This window comes from Scyliorhinus canicula, chromosome 6 (genome assembly GCF_902713615.1).
Source record: "Scyliorhinus canicula chromosome 6, sScyCan1.1, whole genome shotgun sequence".
NCBI classification, from domain to species: domain Eukaryota; kingdom Metazoa; phylum Chordata; class Chondrichthyes; order Carcharhiniformes; family Scyliorhinidae; genus Scyliorhinus; species Scyliorhinus canicula.
The window spans coordinates 36,237,493-36,257,733 of record NC_052151.1 but is presented as its reverse complement, the minus strand read 5'-3'; the positions used below and the strand labels follow the sequence as shown (position 1 = coordinate 36,257,733).

Genomic DNA, 20,241 nt, shown 5'->3' with positions numbered 1-20,241 from the left:
TTAATGTGAAAATGAATGTCACAAATATAGATTAATACTGAAGGAATTATCCGGTTCAATCACAGATTCTACAACCCACCATCCTTGCATAAAAAAATTTCTGTCACAGATCATAAAAAAAACGTTTTACAGGAATAAAAATCTCACATATAAACTAAGTCAATCTGGTATACTTACAGCGATCTCTCTGCACGCAGACATGGAGATACCAGTGCCTTCAATCTGTTTAAGAGCATACTCTTTCTCATCATTCCTGCCAGAGAAAATAGAAAATTCAACATTCTCTATACAAAATAGAAAGGGACATTTAGCAACGTCTTTTCTGACGATATAGCTGAATATACAGTAACACAAAGGCACAGAGGCCATTATAATCATAGAATCACTACAGTGCAAAAGGAGGCCATTCAGCCTATTGAGTCTGCACCAACCCTCTTAAAGAGCACCCTACCTAGGCCCATGCCCCCACCCTATCCCCGAAACCTCACCTAACCTTTTGTACACTAAGGGGCAATTTATCATGGTCAATCCACCTAACCTGCACATCTTTGGACTGTGGGAGGAAACCTACACAGACGCGGGGAGAATGTACAAAATTCATACAGTCACCCAAAGCTGGAATTGAACTCGGGTGTCTGGTGCTGAGGCAGCAGTGCTAACCACTGTGCCACCATGATCTTTTGTGCTTGTTTTGGAGCTCTTGATTTGATCCATCCAGGAAATGTAGATTTATATGGAAGAAACAATTGCACAATTATAGTTTGTTGACTTTATATTACTGTTCGGTCGGTCTTCATGCAATCTTCGTAGTCTTAAGTAGGTTAACTATGTATTTATTAATAACAAGAATTATGTACATATTATACAGAAAAGAGTTAAAACGAGGAGCTGTCTCCATGTTTGCTTGTGCACACAGCTCTGTCCAACACTAAAATGACTCCTAGGTGTGGGTCATGTGTTCTCTTACATCACTGTGTGGGTTAGCCCCACATTAACTCTATATGTGCAAGACCCTTACACTACAGGAATAAGCTTGCTGGCTGGCATGAAGTACATCTGTACCCAGAACTGGCGGCACAGTGTTAACGTAAATGAAACTAATAATCGTGAGGCCCACGCTAATGCTCTGCAGACACAGGATCCAATCCCACAATGGTAGCTGAAGGAGATTAAATTCAACTAATAAATCTGAAATTAAAAGCTTGTCTCAGTGATGGACAGCTTTCATCAATTGTGTAGAAGCCACCTGGTTCACTAATGTCCTTCAGAGGTGGAAATCTATCGTCTTTAACTGATCTGACCGACATGGTTGACTTTTTAATGACCTAGCAAGGCACTCAGTTGTATACTTGACATAACATTTAAGAAAGAATGAATTAGATAGACCATCCAGCATTGATACAGGCAACCAGCCCTGATGACCCTGCAAAGTATATCCAGGGGCTTGAGAGCTGTGTCACAGACCAGTCCAGCAACAGTAATACTCACAGAATCCTACCTTACAGACACTGGGCAGGTATTTCTACACCCCCTTGCGGCGGCGGAGGCGGCCCACCATTGGCCGACTTCAGGATCAGGCATTTCCCACTGTATGCATTCCTGCTGCTGGAAAACCCGCAGCAGGGATTTACTGTCGGTGGAACCGGTAGATCCCGCCAATGAGAACACCAGATACCATCCACCATCACCATCCCAGGGTAGGACACGCCCATCAGAGCTGCCAGCACAGTAGTATATAGTCAGATGGGAGATATTTTTTAAATTCATTTTTACAGGATGTGGGCATCACTAGACAGGCAAGCACTGATTGCCCATTCCCTGAGTACATTGACTCATACGGTATCGGCCCTTCAACCCATCGAGTCTGCACTCATCCCACTTTCCAGCACTTGGTCCATGGCCTTGAATGCTGTGACATATCAAGTAGGCCAGCACGATGCGCAGTGGTTAGCACTGCTGCCTCACGGCGCTGAGATCCCAGGTTCGATCCCGGCTCTGGGTCACTGTCCGTGTGGAGTTTGCACATTCTCTCCGTGTTTGCATGGGTTTTGCCCCCACAACCCAAAGATGTGCAAGGTAGATGGATTGAACATGCTAAATTGCCCCTTAATTGGAAAAAATGAATTGGGTACTCTAAATTATTTTTTTAAAATGACATATCAAGTGCTTATCCACATTAATTTCAAAGCTTGTGAGGGTTGCCGTCTCTACTACCCTCCCAGAGAGTGCATTCCAGATCACCATCACCCTCTGGGTGGAAACATATTTCCTCACAATTATGCTAACCCTTCAACTCGGGGGAACAGCTGTTTTCTATCCACCATGTGCATACCCCTCATAATCTAATACACCTCAATCAGGTCCTCTCTCAGCCCTCTCTGCTCCAAAAAAAACCTCAAGCTTATCCAGCCTCTCTTCATATCTCAAATGCCCGATCCCAGGTGAATCTCCCCTGCACCCTTTCTAGTATAATCTATAGTAAGGTGAACAGAACTGCACCAGTACTCCAGCTGCGATCTAACCAGTGTCCTGTACAGTTCCAATATAACTTTCCTGCTTTTATAATCTCTGCCACGACTGATAAAGGCAAGTGTCCCATATGCCATAACTACCCTAATCACCTGCTCTGCCTCCTACAGGACTTTGTGGACCAGCACCCCAAATTCTCTCTGTTCCTCGGAGTTTCCGATGTCCTGCCATTCATCAAGTATTCCCTTGTTGTGTTATTCCTTCCAAAGTGCATCACCTTGCACTTTTCCGGGTTAAATTCCATCTGCCACTGATCTGTCCATCTGACCAACTCGTCTACATCTCCCTGCAACCTAATAGACACATAGAAAATAAGAGCAGGAGGAGGCCATTCAGCCCTTCGAGCTCCGCCATTCATTATAATCATGGCTGATCATCAAGTTCAATACCCTGATCCTACCTTCTCCCCCATATCCCTTGATCCTTTTAGCCCGAAGAGCTATATCTAATTCCTTCTAAAAATTACACAACATTTTGGCCTCAGCTGCTTTTTGTGGTAGCGAATTCCACAGGTTCACCACTTTTTGGGTGAAGAAATTTCTCCTCACCTCAGTCCTAAAAGGTTTACTTCTTGACTGCAATTATGAATCCTAGTGGGACACCCCCACTATTGGGAACATTCTTTCGGAATTTAGCCTATCTAATCCTGTTAGAATTTTGTAAGTTTCTGTGAGATCCCCCTCACTCTTCTAAACTCAAATGAATAGAATCCTAACTGATTTAGTCTCTCCTCAGATGACAGTCCCGCCATCACAGGAATCGGCCTGGTAAACCTTCGCTGCACTCACTCTGCCTTCCGCGTTTTGTTATAGAAGCGCCTCCCCCCCCCCCCCCCCCAACACACACACACACACACACATTCTCATCTATATCGTTTATATCACAAACAACAAACAACAAATCACAAGCACTGATCCTGGAGGTACGGCACTGGACACCGCCTGCAGTCTTCTGCACCACCCTCTGTCTCCTACCACGAAGTGGAGATGCTACTTCCGAAAGTTCGTGTTTGAAACAAAACTGTTGGACTTTAACCTGGTGTTGTAAGACTTCTTACTGTCCTACCACAAAGCCAGTTTTGGGTCCAACTTGCCAATTTACTCTGGATCCCATGTACTTTTATCTTCTTTATCAATCTACCATGTGGGACATTACTACAATCCAACTAAACTACATCAACTAAGTTGGAATTGTATAAAACACTGGTGAGGCCACAACTGGAGTATTGTGTGCAAGAGGACGGAATTGCTCTGGAGAGTGTAGAGGAAGTTTACAAGAATGTTGCTAGGGCTAGAAAAGTAGAGTTACAAGGAGAGATTGGATAGGTTGGCTCTATTTTTCTCAGAACGAAGAAGGCTGAGGGGTGACTTAATTGAGGTGTAATGGGTATCTGGAATTCGCTTCCCCAGTTGGTGGTGGAGGCAGAGACCCTAACCTGGATGTGCCCCTTAAGTGCTGTACGATATAGGGCTATGGGATGGGTACAGGAAGGTGGGGTTAGAAAGGGCACCTGGGTGTCCTCAGGCTGGCATGGGCAAGATGGGCCAAATGGCCTCCTTCTGTGCTGTAATGTTTCTATGATTTGATTCTAACTGCACCAACCTCATCTATACACCCGATCACCTCCCTTTGGCAAACCCATGCTGACTCGCCCTGATCAAACTTTGTCTCTCCAAGTGGAGATTAATTATTTCCTTCAGACTTTTCTCCAATTGTTTCCTTCCCACTGATGTGGGACTCAATGGTCTGTAGTTACCTGGCTTATCTGTTGAAAAGTGGAACGATATTAGCTGTCCTCCAGTCCTCTGGTTGCTCCCCTGTGGCCAGAGCCCCTGGAATTTCCTCCCTCGTCTCCCACAGCAGCCTGGGATACAACTCATCCCGACCTGAGGATTTGTCCACTTTTAAGTCAACCAAAATCTCCAATTCCCCCTCACTCCCTATACTATGGGTCTGGAGTCACGTGTAGGTCAGACCAGGAAGGACAGCAGATTTCCTGCCCTAAAGGACATTAGTGAACCAGATGGGATTTTACAACAATTGACAAAGGTTTCATGGTCATCATTAGATTTTTAATTCCAGATTTCTCTTTACTGAATGCAAATTTCACCAACTGCCTTGCTGGGATTCAAACCAATGGGGCTGGATTCTCCAAAAATGGTGCTATGTCACTACTCCGGCATCAAAACGCTGGCGTTTCACTCCCCAGTTTCCTGAAAAAAATAATAAGCTATTCACTTCCCTGCAGGGGGCTAGCAGGGACCCAGGGAGCTTCACGCAGCTTTGACTGTGGATACGAGCCCCCGCACTTCCGGTTCCGAGCCCGCGCATGGCAGCGGCTTCCAGCAGCCACGCTGAGTGCCATGGTGGACTCGGACCGCGGACCATCACCTAGAAAGAAGGTCCCCCCAATCGGCCCTGCGCCCCTCCATGCGACCCGCCCGGTCGCTGCCCCGGCCACCCATAAGGCCCTCCCTCCGCATTGCTGGATACCCCCGCCCCCCCCCCCCCACCAGGGCGGCCACGGACTGAGTCCCTACTAGCATTACGTGGTTAGAACCACGCCGTCGTGAAATCGGCCGGTTGGGATCGGAGTATCACTGGGATGGCCTCTGCTGCGCGGCGTGATTGACGGATGAGCGATTCTCCAGGGCCCAGAGAATCGCCGGAGCGGCCAAACGCAATCCGATCGGGAACAGTGATTCTCCACTCCCGCGCCAAATGCGATTTCAGCGCGGGCCTGTGGAGAATCCAGCCCATGTCCTCAGAGCATTAGCCTAGGTCTCTGGATTACTAGTCCAGTGACAATACCACTAGGCCATCACCTCCCCTCAAAATTGACTCTAGGCTCCATGAAATCTTATGGTATCAAGGCAAAGGTGTGCTAAAAAACCATCATGACAAGATACCACGCTGCAGCCAACTTCCACCCCATGACCTCATCTGATGAGCAAGTACTCCTCCATGTTGAACTGGAAGCAGCATTGAAGCAAGGACACAGAATGTACTCTGGGTGGGACAAAATCCATCACCAAGATGGCTTGGTAGCACCCTACAGACCAAGCTAAAGTACAAAAGGACATAGCTGCTGGACTTGGTCTGCGGCAGGTGGTGAGGGAATACCCAATTTGACCTTGTCCTCACTAACCTACCTGTCGCAAATGCATCGTTCTGTGACATTATTGACAGCAGTGACCACTTTGTGGAGACAACATCCCACCTTCACATAGAGAATATCCTCCATCATGTTGGCACGACCAATTAAATGGGTTAGATTTTCACCTGATCTAACAACTGAAAACTCAGCGTCCATGAGGTGCTGTGGCCCATCAGCGGCAGAATTATATCCAACCATAATTTAATCTCATGTTTTGGAATATTCTTCATTGCTCAATGAAGGGGGGAGGAAGGCATGGTGAAGGTGGTGGATGGGGTGCCAATCAAGTGGACTGCTTTGACTTGGATGGTGTCAAGTTTCTTGAGTGTTGGAGCTGCACTCATGCAGGTGAGTGGAAAATATTCCATCACCCTCCTGACATGTGCCTTGTAGATGGTGGGGAGTCAGAAGATAAATTACTCGCCACAGAATTCCTAACCACTGACCTGCACTTGTAGCCATAGTATTTATATGGCTGGTCCAATTGAGTTTCTGGTCAAAGGTAACCTCCAAGGGTGTTTAAGTGGGGGACTCAGTGATGGTAATGCCATTGAATGTCGAGCGGCAATGATCGTTTTTTCTCTTGTAGGAGATGGTCATTGCCTGGCACTTGTGTGACTCAAATGTTACCTGCCACTTGTTTGCCCAAGCTTGGATATTGTCCAGGTCTTGCTGCATTTGGATCTGGACTGCTTCAATATCTGAGGACTCACAAATGGTGCTGGATTTTGTGCAGACATCAGAAAACATCCCCACTTCTGGCCTTACGATGGAAGGTCATTGATGAAGCAGCTCAAGGTGATTGGGCCGCAGACACTATAGTAAGGACCTTATGCAGCGATGTCCTAGAGCGGAGATGATTGACCTCCAACAACCAGAGCCACCTTCCTTTGTGCTAGTAATGCCTCCAACCAGTGGAGAGTTTTCCCCGATTCCTGTTGACTCCAGTTTTGTTGGGGCTTCTTGATGCCACACTTGGTCAAATGCAGCCTTGATGTCCAGGGCAATCACTCTCACCTCAAGAGTTCAGCTCTTTTGTCCATGTTTGATACAACACTGTAATGAGGTCAGGAGCTGAGTGGCTCTGGAGGAAGCCAAACTAAGGTTATTGCTGAGCAAGTGCCGTTTGATACCACTGTTACTGATATACTGTTTGATATCACTTTACTGATGATCGAGAGTAGGCTGATGGGGTGGTAACTGGCTAGGTTGGACTTGTGCTGCTTTTTGTTTGCAGGACACATCTGAGTAAATTTCCACTATGCTGGATAGATGCCAGTGTCTTTGGCTGTACTGGAACAGCTTGGCAAGGCATGCGGTGACGGAGGAACACTTGGGTAAAAGTGATCATTGTATCATGATGTTTAGACTAGTAATACAAAAGAGCAGGGGACAATCTAAAGTAGAATGTCTAAATTGGAAGAGGGCTATTTACAATGGGGTGAGAAGACATCTAGCCAAGATAAAATGTATCCAAAGATTGACAGGAAAATCTCTAACAGAACAATAGATAGATAGAGAAATACAGCACAGAACAGGCCCTTCGGCCCACGATGTTGCGCCGAACTTTTGTCCGAGGTTAATCATAGAATTTTGGACAATTTGTCATGGCCAATCTACCCAACCTGCACATCTTTGGACTGTGGGAGGAAACCGGAGTACCCGGAGGAAACCCACGCAGTCACGGGGAGGATGTGCAGACTCCACACAGACAGTGACCCAAGTCGAAATCGAACTTGGGACCCTGGAGCTGTGAAGCAATTGTGCTATCCACAATGCTACCGTGCTGCCCTTAAGAAGTTAACCTACACTCCCTTATTCTACCCTAATCCAAGTACCTATCCAATAGCCGTTTGAAGGTCCATAAATTTTCCGACTCAACTACTACCACAGGCAGTGCATTCCATGCCCCCACTACTCTCTGGGTAAAGAACCTACCTCTGACATCCCCTCTATATCTTCCACCATTTATCTTAAATTTATGTCCCCTTGTAATGGTGTGTTCCACCCGGGGAAAAAGTCTCTGACTATCTACTCTATCTATTCCCCTGATCATCTTATAAACCTCTATCAAGTCGCCCCTCATCCTTCTCCGTTCCAATGAGAAAAGGCCCAACACCCTCAATCTTTCCTCGTATGACCTACTCTCCATTCCAGGCAACATCCTGGTAAATCTCCTTTGCACCTTTTCCAAAGCTTCCACATCCTTCCTAAAATGAGGTGACCAGAACTGCACACAGTACTCCAAATGTGGCCTGACCAAGGTTTTGTACAGCTGCATCATCACCTCACGGCTCTTAAATTCAATCCCTCTGCTAATGAACGCTAGCACACCATAGGCCTTCTTCACAGCTCTATCCACTTGAGTGGCAACTTTCAAAGAACAATGAACATAGACCCCAAGATCTCTCTGCTCCTCCACATTGCCAAGAACCCTACCATTAACCCTGTATTCCGCATTCAGATTTGTCCTTCCAAAATGGACAACCTCACACTTGTCAGGGTTAAACTCCATCTGCCACTTCTCAGCCCAGCTCTGCATTCTATCTATGTCTCTTTGAAGCCGACAACAGCCCTCCTCACTATCCACAACTCCACCAATCTTCGTATCATCTGCAAATTTACTGACCCACCCTTCAACTCCCTCATCCAAGTCGTTAATGAAAATCACAAACAGCAGAGGACCCAGAACTGATCCCTGCGGTACGCTACTGATAACTGGGCTCCAGGCTGAATATTTGCCATCCACCACAACTCTCTGTCTTCTATCGGTTAGCCAGTTTGTTATCCAACTGGCCAAATTTCCCACTATCCCATGCCTCCTTACTTTCTGCATAAGCCTACCATGGGGAACCTTATCAAATGCCTTACTAAAATCCATGTACACTACATCCACTGCTTTACCTTCATCCACATGCTTGGTCACCTCCTCAAAGAATTCAATAAGACTTGTAAGGCAAGACCTACCCCTCACAAATCCGTGCTGACTATCCCTAATCAAGCAATGCCTTTCCAGATGCTCAGAAATCCTATCCCTCAGTACCCTTTCCATTACTTTGCCTACCACCGAAGTAAGACTAACTGGCCTGTAATTCCCAGGGTTATCCCTATTCCCTTTTTTGAACAGGGGCACGACATTCGCCACTCTCCAATCCTCTGGTACCACCCCTGTTGACAGCGAGGACGAAAAGATCATTGCCAACGGCTCTGCAATTTCATTTCTTGCTTCCCATAGAATCCTTGGATATATCCCGTCAGGCCCGGGGGACTTGTCTATCCTCAAGTTTTTCAAAACGCGCAACACATCTTCCTTCCTGACAAGTATCTCCTCAAGCTTATCAGTCTGCTTCACGCTGTCCTCTCCAACAATATGGCCCCTCTCATTTGTAAATACTGAAGAAAAATACTTGTTCAAGACCTCTCCTATCTCTTCAGACTCAATACACAATCTCCCGCTACTGTCCTTAATCGGACCTACTCTCACTCTAGTCATTCTCATATTTCTCACGTATGTGTAAAAGGCCTTGGGGTTTTCCTTGATCCTACCCGCCAAAGATTTTTCATGCCCTCTCTTAGCTCTCCTAATCCCTTTCTTCAGTTCCCTCCTGGCTATCTTGTATCCCTCCAGCGCCCTGTCTGAACCTTGTTTCTTCAGCCTTATATAAGTCTCCTTCTTCCTCTTAACAAGACATTCAACCTCTCTTGTCAACCATGGTTCCCTCACTCGACCATCTCTTCCCTGCCTGACAGGGACATACATATCAAAGACACGCAGTACCTGATCCTTGAACAAGTTCCACATTTCACTTGTGTCCTTCCCTGACAGCCTATGTTCCCAACTTCTGCACTTCAATTCTTGTCTGACAGCATTGTATTTACCCTTCCCCCAATTATAAACCTTGCCCTGTTGCTCGCACCTATCCCTCTCCATTACTAAAGTGAAAGTCACAGAATTGTGGTCACTACCTCCAAAATGCTCCCCCACTAACAAATCTATCACCTGCCCTGGTTCATTACCAAGTACTAAATCCAATATGGCCTCCCCTCTGGTCGGACAATCTACATACTGTGTTAGAAAAGCTTCCTGGACACACTGCACAAACACTACCCCATCCAAACTATTTGATCTAAAGAGTTTCCACTCAATGTTTGGGAAGTTGAAGTCGCCCATGACTACTACCCTGTGACTTCTGCACCTTTCCAGAATCTGTTTCCCAATCTGTTCCTCCACATCTCTACTGCTATTGGGGGGCCTATAGAACACTCCCAACAAGGTGACTGCTCCTTTCTTATTTCTAACTTCAACCCATATTACCTCAGTAGGCAGATCCCCCTCGAACTGCCTTTCTGCAGCTGTTATACTATCTCTAATTAACAATGCCACCCCCCCACCTCTTTTACCATCCTCCCTAATCTTGTTGAAACATCTATACCCAGGGACCTCCAACAACCATTTCTGCCCCTCTTCTATCCAAGTTTCCGTGATGGCCACCACATCGTAGTCCCAAGTACCGATCCATGCCTTAAGTTCACCCACCTTATTCCTGATGCTTCTTGCATTAAAGTATACACACTTCAACCCATCTCCTTGCCTGCAAGTACTCTCCTTTGTCATTGTTACCTTCCCCACTGCATCACTACGTGCTTTGGCGTCCTGACTATCGTCTACCTTAGTTGCTGGACTACAGATCCGGTTCCCATTCCCCTGCCAAATTAGTTTAAACCCTCCCGAAGAGTACTAGAAAACCTCCCCCCCAGGATATTGGTGCCCCTCTGGTTCAGATGCAACCCGTCCTGCTTGTACAGGTCCCACCTTCCCCAGAATGCGCTCCAATTATCCAAATACCTGAAGCCCTCCCTCCTACACCATTCCTGCAGCCACGTGTTCAACTGCACTCTCTCCCTATTCCTAGCCTCGCTATCACGTGGCACCGGCAACAAACCAGAGATGACAACTCTGTCTGTCCTTAACTTCCAGCCTAACTCCCTAAACTTGTTTATTACCTCCACACCCTTTTTCCTACCTACATCGTTGGTACCAATGTGCACCACGACTTCTGGCTGCTCACCCTCCCCCTTCAGGATCCTGAAGACACGATCCGAGACATCCCTGGCCCTGGCACCCGGGAGGCAACATACCTTTCGGGAGTCTCGCTCGCGACCACAGAATCTCCTATCTATTCCCCTAACCATTGAATCTCCTATTACTATTGCTTTTCTATGCTCCCCCCTTCCCTTCTGAGCCCCAGAGCCAGACTCAGTGCCAGAGACCTGGCCGCTGGGGCCTTCCCCCGGTAGGTCATCCCCCCCAACAGCATCCAAAACGGTATACTTGTTTTGAAGAGGAATGGCCACGAGGGATCCCTGCACTGTCTGCCTGTTAGTTTTCTTTCCCCTGACTGTAACCCAGCTACTCTTGTCCAGTACCTTTGGTGTGGCTACCTCCCTGTAACTCTTCTCTATGACCCCCTCTGCCTCCCGGATGATCCGAAGTTCATCCAGCTCCAGCTCCAGTACCTTAACACGGTCTCTGAGGAGCTGGAGTTGGGTGCACTTCCCGCAGGTATAGTCAGCGGGGACACCAGTGGTATCCCTCACCACCCACATCCTACAGGAGGAGCATGCAACTGCCCTAGCCTCCATCCCCTCTTACTTTACAGAATTAGCTGCCCTGTGGACCAACTGGACCTCCGCCCTCCGACTCTGCTCCCAGTCAGCTGTACTCTAAACTCCTGGTTCCCTTCACGCTCTTTGATAAATATAGGAAATGAAATGTAAGGAGCACCTTACTCCCTCCTCACCTAACTCCCTCAGTCACCAAACTCTCACTGTAGCACTCAAATGCCACAAGCTCAGCACTCCCTCAGTCACCAAACTCTCACTGTAGCACTCAAATGCCACAAGCTCAGCACTCCCTCAGTCACCAAACTCTCACTGTAGCACTCAAATGCCACAAGCTCAGCACTCCCTCAGTCACCAAACTCTCACTGTAGCACTCAAATGCCACAAGCTCAGCACTCCCTCAGTCACCAAACTCTCACTGTAGCACTCAAATGCCACAAGCTCAGCACTCAGTGCAAACAAAGTCTGCACTGTATCTAGCCCCTATTTATACTGTGACTCTAGCTTCTAAAAACTGGCCTAATGCAATTAACTAATTAACAAGCTCCAGCTGCAAGTAAGTCCAAGTAGAACCTTGTTTAAAGCTGATTCAAAATTCACCTTCTTATAGACCAAACAGCAACTTTTAAGTTAATTAACTAAATAAAAGAAATACTAGACTTTAAATAACCCTTATACTCCCTCAGTCACCAAACTCTCACTGTAGCACTCAAATGCCACAAGCTCAGCACTCAGTGCAAACAAAGTCTGCACTGTATCTAGCCCCTATTTATACTGTGACTCTAGCTTCTAAAAACTGGCCTAATGCAATTAGGTCATAATGCAATAATGCAACAATGGATGATATTTAAGGAGGAGATGCTTCAGGTACAGGGTAGGTGCTTTCTCACAGGCGAGAAAGGTAGGTGAACCAAAGCACGATCAGAAAAAAATCCAACAGGTACTTGGAGAGGTTTGCATTAAGGAAGATTGATGAAGGGAATGCAGGGGATATTGTATATGGATCTCAAGAAAACATTTGGCAAAAGACCACATGAAAGGCTAGTTAACAAAATAGTGGTTCAGGGTAGCATGATGGCCAAGTGGCTAGCACTGCTGCCTCACGGGACCAAGGTCCCAGGTTCAATCCCGGCTCTGGGTCACTGTCCGTGTGGAGTTTGCACATTCTCCCAGTGTTTGCATGGGTTTTACCCCCACAACTCAAAGATGTGCAGGGTAGGTGAGTTGGCCACACTAAATTGCCCCTTAATAGGAAAAATTAATTTGGTACTCTAAATTTATAAAGAAAGAAAAAAAATCAAAATAGTGACTCATCGAATAGTGTAGGGTGAGGGTTGACTTGGATAAAATAAAAACTTGTCTTAACTAGAGAAAACAGCAAGTCAAGGCAAATTATTATTTTCAGACTGGATGGTAGGCAATTGGTGTTCCCCAAGGGTCAGTGCTCGGACCAAAAATATTGGAATACAGAGTAAAATTTCAAAATTTGTTGATGATGGGCAGCACAGTGGCGCAGTCGGTTAGCCCTGCAGCCTCACGGCGCCAAGGTCTCAAGTTCGATCCCGGCTCTGGGTCACTGTCTGTGTGGAGTTTGCACATTCTCCCCGTGTTTGCGTGGGTTTCGCCCCCACAACGCAAAAACGTGCAGGCTAGGTGGATTGGCCACGCTAAATTGCCCCAAAGGATATAGATAAATTAGTGGAACGGGCAGGCAAGCAACAGATGGAATTTAATACAGAGTGATGTGGAGATGCTGTCGTTGGACTTGGGTGAGCACAGTAAGAAGTCTTACAACACCAGGTTAAAGTCCAACAGCAGGTGAATGAAAAGGTATGTTCCAGAAACATATATACAGACAAATTCAATATAGACAAACTCATTGTCTGGCATCTTTGAATTTGTCTACATATTTCTGGAACATACCCCTTCATTCACCTGAGGAAGGAGCAGTGCTCCGAAAGCTAGTGTTTCAAAACAAACATGTTGGACTTTAACCTGGTGTTGCAAGACTTCTTACTTAATACAGAGTGTTAGGTGATATATTTTGGCAGGAGGGATAACAAAAGGCAATATAGACTTCATGAGCAGTTGCTCGTTAGTATAATGGTTAGTTTCCCCGCCTGTCACGCGGGAGACCGCGGTTCAATTCCCCGACAGGGAGCTTTGTCGCAATATAGACTTCATGAAACAGATCTAAAGAATGAGCAGGGACCTGGGGATGCATGTGCATACATCTCTGCAGTGCGGCGTGGTGGTGGAGTGGTTAGCACTGCTGCCTCACTGCGCCAAGGATCCGGGTTTGATCCCGGCCCCGGGTCACTGCCTGTGTGGAGTTTGCACATTCTACCTGTGTCTGCGTGGGTCTCACCCCCAGAACCCAAACGTGTGCAGGTTAGGTGGATTGGTCATGCTAAATTGCCCCTAAATAGAAAAAATAAACAAAACTAAAGCCACAACTAGAGTACTGCATTCAGTCCTGGTTGTCACACTTTAGGTAAAATGTGAGGGTCCTTGAAAGGATGTTTAAGCTACAATGTCAAGGAAGCTCTGCTTGGAACAGAAAAGGTTGAAGGAGATTTGACAGGTACACAAGCACACGTACATACAAACATTCAAATTCAGAGCAGGAGTGGATCACTCGCCTGCTCCATCATTCAATAAGATCAAAGCTGATCTGATTGTAAATTCAACCCCACATTCACACCAACCCGGATAACTTTTCAACCCGTTGTTAATCATAAGTCTATCTAGCTCTACCTTAAAAATATTCAAAGATTCTTCTTCCACTGACTTTTGAGGAAAAAGGTTGCAGAGTCTCATCTCTGTCTTAAATGAGCGCCGCTTATTTTTGAACAGCAACCCTCGTTCTAGATTCTCCTACAAGAGGAAACATCCTTTCCAGATCCATCCTGTCAAGATCCTTCAGGATCTTCTATGTTTCAATCAAGTTGTCTCTTACTCTTCTAAACTCCAGTGAATACAGCCCTAACCTGTCCAACCTTTCTTCATAAGACAACCTGCCCTTTTTAGTCTAATAATTTGCTCTGAACTGCAAACACATTTACATATTTCCTTAAGTAAGAAGCCCAATACAGTGCACAGTACTCCAGATGGGGTCTCACCAATGCCTTGTACAATTGAAGCGTAACTTCCCTGCTTTTGTAATCAATTCTCCTTGCAATAAATTATAGCATTCTATTAGCTTTCCTAATTACCTGCTGTACCTGTATACCAGCCTTTTGTGATTAATGCACTAGAACATCCCGATTACAAGATTATGACAGGTATAGGTAAGGTGGACAAGGGAAAACTGTTCCCATTAGCTGATGGTACAAGGAGGAGTATGCACACAGATCTGTGGGTTTGAGCAAGAGATGCAGGAGGTATGTGAGGAAGAGCTTTTTTTGCAGTGAGTGACAATGGCCTTGAACTTGCTGCCTACAGGGATGGTTGAAGCAGCGCTGATGAATGATTTCAGAAGAAATCTGGAAATGAAAATAAAAATGAAATGAAAATCGCTTATTGTCACGAGTAGGCTTCAATGAAGTTACTGTGAAAAGCCCCTAGTCGCCACATTCCAGCGCCTGTTTGGGGAGGCTGGTACGGGAATTGAACCCGCGCTGCTGGCTTACCTTGGTCTGCTTTAAAAGCCAGCGATTTAGCCCAGTGTGCTAAACCAGCCCCTGGATGGGCAGTTGATGAAAATAAATATGCAGGGATACAGGGATAGAGCAGGGTAGTCGGACTGACTGAATTTCTGAAGAGAGCTGATATAGACTCAATGGGCTCTTTCCGTGCTGTAAATGGCTCTATGACTCGAAGTAAGTAACATGCCGGATCCCTCAGAGGAAACTGGCATCACCATAAATTACCTTTTGTCATTTTGCACCCCAAATCCTGAATTTTCCTCTACAGTCCTCGATTCAAAATGACATCCTCCTCACAAAGTATTCCTTGAAAAATATTCATAGAACACACAGTACAGGAGGCCATTCGGTCCATCGAGTCTGCACCGACCCACTTAAGCCTTCACTTCCACCGTATCCCCTTAACCCAATAACCCCTCCTAACCTTTTTTGGTCACTCAGGGCAATTTATCATGGCCAATCCACCTAACCTGCACGTCTTTGGACTGTGGGAGGAAACCAGGTGAATATATCTGAGCAGGTGTTTATGCTATCGGGAATGTGTGACACGTGCTCATGAAATGGACAGGCTTTCTGATGTCAGCTACATCATCTTGGGATACCCCTACACGAAGAAAAAAGGAACATATATTAGCAAACATACACACCCCGACTATGATAGAAATGCCTCTTTTCTGTCAATAGAATCATCTCATATTGGATCAATAATAGTCCTTGCTGACTGCTTTTGGTTACAAAAAGCCTTTTGCTTTAAACCATACAACCTGTACCAGTTTGATTTGAGGCCACAATGTGAAAAATGTATAGAAGCATTTCTGGGTATCAGTCACAAGCTTGTGACAAAGCAAAATGGTCATGAAAGTGAAGGTGTGAAAGATTGTGGCAGTTCTTCTATGATTCTTTATTGATGCTGCGCCAAACGGTACAGTGATCATGGCATACATGCTGTGGCTAAATACTCAATCAGGCTTTTTTAGCTAAGATGTTTAACTAAGGACCCACGTGTCCGTCCGGATGTATATAATAGATTCCATAGTAACTATTTAAAGAAGCGAATTCTCACAGACAGATCGAACATTAAGCCAGCCAACGTCATCATGAACAAATTATCTGACCACTCATTCATTCACAATGTTCCTGAACTCATACAAACATACAAATTAGGAGCAGGTGTAGGCCAATCCACAACAGCATTAATTATAAAGTATTTTTCTAAGAATGTGATAAAATAGAAAGTAAAAAAACAAAACATGGCTGATGATGGAAATTTGAAGTAAATATACAAAATGTTCAGGGAGAAATACCGAGGGCAGAATTTTACAGACCCCCGCTGGTAGGTTTGTAAAATTCCCTGGTGGCCTTCCCGCCACCCTCTCACTTTCAATCTTTCTGCAATTTTTGCAGGGGCAGGCAAAGCATAGTGCAGCCCACACACCTCACCCCAATCTTTTTCAATCAGGCAATTGGGGCTGGTTTAGCTCATAAGGCTAAATCGCTGGCTTTTAAAGCAGACCAAGCAGACCAGCAGCACGGTTCGATTCCCGTACCAGCCTCCCCAGACAGGCGCCGGAATGTGGCGACTAGGGGCTTTTCACAGTAACTTCATTGAAGCCTACTCGTGACAATAAGCGATTTTCATTTCATTTTCAATTGCCTAAAGGTCTGCAGCGCCCCTACCTTACCGGGTGCTCCCTTCCTACCTGGCCTTGTCGTCATAACCCTCAACCCTGTCCTCCTCTTCCTCCCTCCCCACTGAGACCCTGCACCTACTTGGTCCTGTGGGCTCCGGCACTTAGAATCTGGGGACTCTGTATAGTCCCAAAGTGGCCAACAATCCCAGAGCACTGCTGGCACTCCAGACATGGGCAGCAGAGCTTTGGATAGCTTCAAGTTTACAGAGGATAGAGGGTGAAAGACCAGCCAGGAGTGAATTGGAATAGTTGAGAGTAGAGACAATAAAGGTATGGGTGAGGGTTTCAGCAGCCAATGAGCAGAGAAAGGGGCAAAGTCGCGTGATAATAGAGGTGCAAATTGGTGGTCTTAGAACCATGGAATTCCTACAGTGCCTGAGGCCATTCGGCCCATCGAGTTTGACCTGACCCTCCAAAAGAGCAACCTACCTAGGCCAACTCACACGTCCCATCCCCGTGACCCCATCTAACCTGCATCCTTTGGACACTAAGGGGCAATTTAGCACAGCCAATCCACCTAATCTGCACATCATTGGACTGTGGGAGGAAACCGATGAACCCGGAGGAAATCCACCCAGACACGAGAAAATGCAAACTCCACACAATCATCCAATGCCAGAATTGAACCTAGGACCCTGGTGCTGTGAGGCAAGAATGCTAACCACTGTGCCACCGTGTCACCCAAAGAAATAGTATGGATGTGAGGTCAGAAGCTCATCTCAGGATCCAATATGACACCAAAGTTGCAAACAGAATTGGCTTGATGGGCAGCACGGTAGCATAGTGGTTAGCACAAATGCTTCACAGCTCCAGGGTCCCAGGTTCGAATCCCGGCTTGGGTCACTGTCTGTGTGGAGTCTGCATGTTCTCCCCTGTGTCCGTGGGTTTCCTCCAGGTGCTCCGGTTTCCTCCCACAGTCCAAAGATGTGCAGGTTAGGTGAATTGGCCAGGCTAAATTGCCCTCAGGGTCCAAATTGCCCTTAGTGTTAGGTGGGGTTACTGGGTTATAGGGATAGGGTGGAGGTATGGGCTTGGGTAGGGTGCTCATTCCAAGAGCCGGTGCAGACTCGATGGGCCGAATGGCCTCCTTCTGTACTGTAAATTCTATGATGTCAGACTTGTTGCTAGGGGGAGGAATGAAGTCCATAGTTGGGCAACAAAATCCATCCAACTTAAAATGCCATTGAGAAATCCCAACTTTTGACGAATAATTTTGCTCGCCTTTTCTACCGTGAATACATTCTACCGTGAATAAATGAATACATTCATTTCTCCGTGAATGGGTATTTTAATTTACATTAGCAACGACACAAATGACAATTGTTCTTTTTAACATTACAGGAAAATTAAGTGCATGTCTCACTGAGCGACACCAGAAAAATGGACACATTGTGCAGGATTTACTTTCGGAATAGTTGAACGACTACCAGTGAAAAACTAATGTGTATTTTTTGAAATCCCTTAATATGCTGCTCAGACTCAGGGCATCCAAGTTTCCCAGAGATGTGAAGCGTGGAAAAACCAGCTTACATTTTTAGTTGGCATGTTCAAAAAGACGGTGTGCCCTCAAATGATGACCAGCTTTGGGTTAAGTTAACTGCTGGCGCCCAGCCCAGCAAAGCACTGGCAAAATAAACTCCAGAATAAAAGAAAATGCAGGACGTGGGATGTTTACAGCATGCCAACAGTGCTATCAATAAAGGCATGTAGTTTCCAAAATAAAGGTTATTAGGGCTGGGGGCCTTGGCTTGGAGTAGGTGAGTTACTCTGAGTAGTTGTAAACACAGAGGGCGTGAGGATATATTTACAAACCAGGAACATCAACACTGGTCTGTGCAGCACGTGAACAGAGTAAGAAAAGAAAACACTCATGTTAATGGGCAGCATCCCCTCACAAAACCGCCTGAAGGTATTAAAGTCTTACCCAAATTTTCTTTTTGCTTTGTAAACATGACCGTAGGTGCCCCGACCCACTTTGCAACCTTCATATTCAAACAGATCTTCCACTTTCTCTCGCTCCGCTGCTAGTTTCGTTTTAAAATCGTAATCCATGGCTGTCACTCCATTAGTACAGAATTTCCAGGCTCTTTTTTTTGGGTGGTGGGGGATAGATACAGGTCGGGTTATTTAATGTGAGCACCGATCATTTCTTCATTTCGTGTGTATGTGTGTGTGTTTTTGGTCTCTTCCAACAAGTTCGCCGGGCGACATTTAACCGGGGGTTTGTTGTTGTGTTGACGTGATCGGCACTAGACAATGGCGGCCCGCGGGGCAGGACGGGAGCTGTAGTCCCTGGAGCCCGCCCTGACGCGCTCCAGGCGCCGCAGCGCCCCGGGCGCGGGAACTACATCTCCCGTCGCGCATGGCGGCGGACGGGACTGCGCGTTTTCGGCATCCAAAAGGGGTGACAGTTAGTCCGAGCAGAGAAGGGTGGGTGGTTCCCAACCGCATCAGCCAATTTTAAAGCAAAAGCTGAGATCAGAGGTTGCAATAATCGCAAAATAAATCTTTGGCGTGCAAATTTCACGAATCGGTTGAGGCACTGCATTCCCGCCTTCTCCCATTCCAGAGTTTGGGGGGGGGGGGTTAGCATTTGATGGACAGCGACACCGGCCAATCGCGCGTTAAAGAACTTAGCGCAGAAAACAAATTAAAATCGCTCCAGGTTCTGCGAGGACAAAAAAAATGGGATGGGGGCTTTGGTTTTTATTTTGTGTCATTTTTTTCAATTCAATTCAATCCAATTCGGAAATTCCTGGGCGAATGGGCCGGCTGCGCGCGCCGGTGACCAACGGCTCCTTTTGCCCACTCCGCGCGGGTCTCGAGCCGGCGGAGCGCGCGCCGGGCGTTCGCTGGGACTGATGACGCCACAGGCGCTACATTGTGTCGGAGCGGTGGGGCGGGGCCTGGAGGAGCGGAGGTTATAAAAGGGCCGGGCGGCGCTGGGCGCGCTGCTAGTCACAGTATGGCCGGCGACATTAGCTAGCGCTCGCTTTTAGCAATTCTCTGTGAAGAGGGATCGGATTGGGGGCAACATATTAATTAACAAAAAAGAAATAATTAAAAAAAAAGAACAACAACATCGGACTACTAAGAACCCACTAAAACAGAGCAATTGAAACTAACTTATTCTTAATTAAGCTTTTACCAGAAAAAGAGAGGGGGGGGGAAGTTTTCTTTTCGGGAGGAGGAGGGAGGGGGGGAAAGTTTTTTTTCTCCCCTCTTTTTTTTTCCCGTTTGTTTCACGATGGAAAACGGTGCACACTTTTTCGAAGGGACCGAGAAGCTGTTGGAGGTGTGGTTTTCTCGGCAGGATTTGTGCAAAGGATCGGGAGACCTGCGGAGCATTCCAAGGTAAGGGGGGAGGGGGGAGGGGGGGGGGGGGGATGTACCCTCTGTGTGAGGGGAGGGGGGGGGGTGTACCCTCTGTGTGAGGGGAGGGGGGGGTGTACCCTCTGTGTGAGGGGAGGGGGGGGTGTACCCTCTGTGTGAGGGGAGGGGGGGTGTACCCTCTGTGTGAGGGGAGGGGGGGTGTACCCTCTGTGTGAGGGGAGGGGGGGGATGTACCCTCTGTGTGAGGGGAGGGGGGGGGATG

General features: G+C 46.8%; 2 protein-coding genes across 5 annotated transcripts in view; one reads left to right on the top strand and one right to left on the bottom strand.

Moving 5' to 3' along the window:
* Window positions 1-19,244, bottom strand: part of cdk19 (cyclin-dependent kinase 19) — a 347,911-nt gene extending 328,667 nt beyond the window's left edge. The window contains exons 1-2 of the mRNA XM_038799152.1: window positions 18,571-19,244; window positions 178-253 (exon numbers count right to left, since the gene is read on the bottom strand). Of these exons, the coding sequence (XP_038655080.1) occupies window positions 178-253; window positions 18,571-18,698 (204 nt within the window). The 5' untranslated portion in view covers window positions 18,699-19,244. The remainder of the gene's footprint in view (window positions 1-177; window positions 254-18,570) is intronic.
* A 349-nt stretch (window positions 19,245-19,593) lies between these two features.
* amd1 (adenosylmethionine decarboxylase 1) overlaps window positions 19,594-20,241 on the top strand; it is an 86,647-nt gene continuing 85,999 nt past the window's right edge. For 3 of the 4 annotated variants that reach the window (XM_038799155.1, XM_038799154.1, XM_038799153.1), the window contains exon 1: window positions 19,594-20,000. In XM_038799155.1, coding sequence (XP_038655083.1) covers window positions 19,894-20,000 — 107 coding nt within the window. In that variant the 5' untranslated portion in view covers window positions 19,594-19,893. The remainder of the gene's footprint in view (window positions 20,001-20,241) is intronic. The other variant, XM_038799156.1, reaches the window with a different exon arrangement.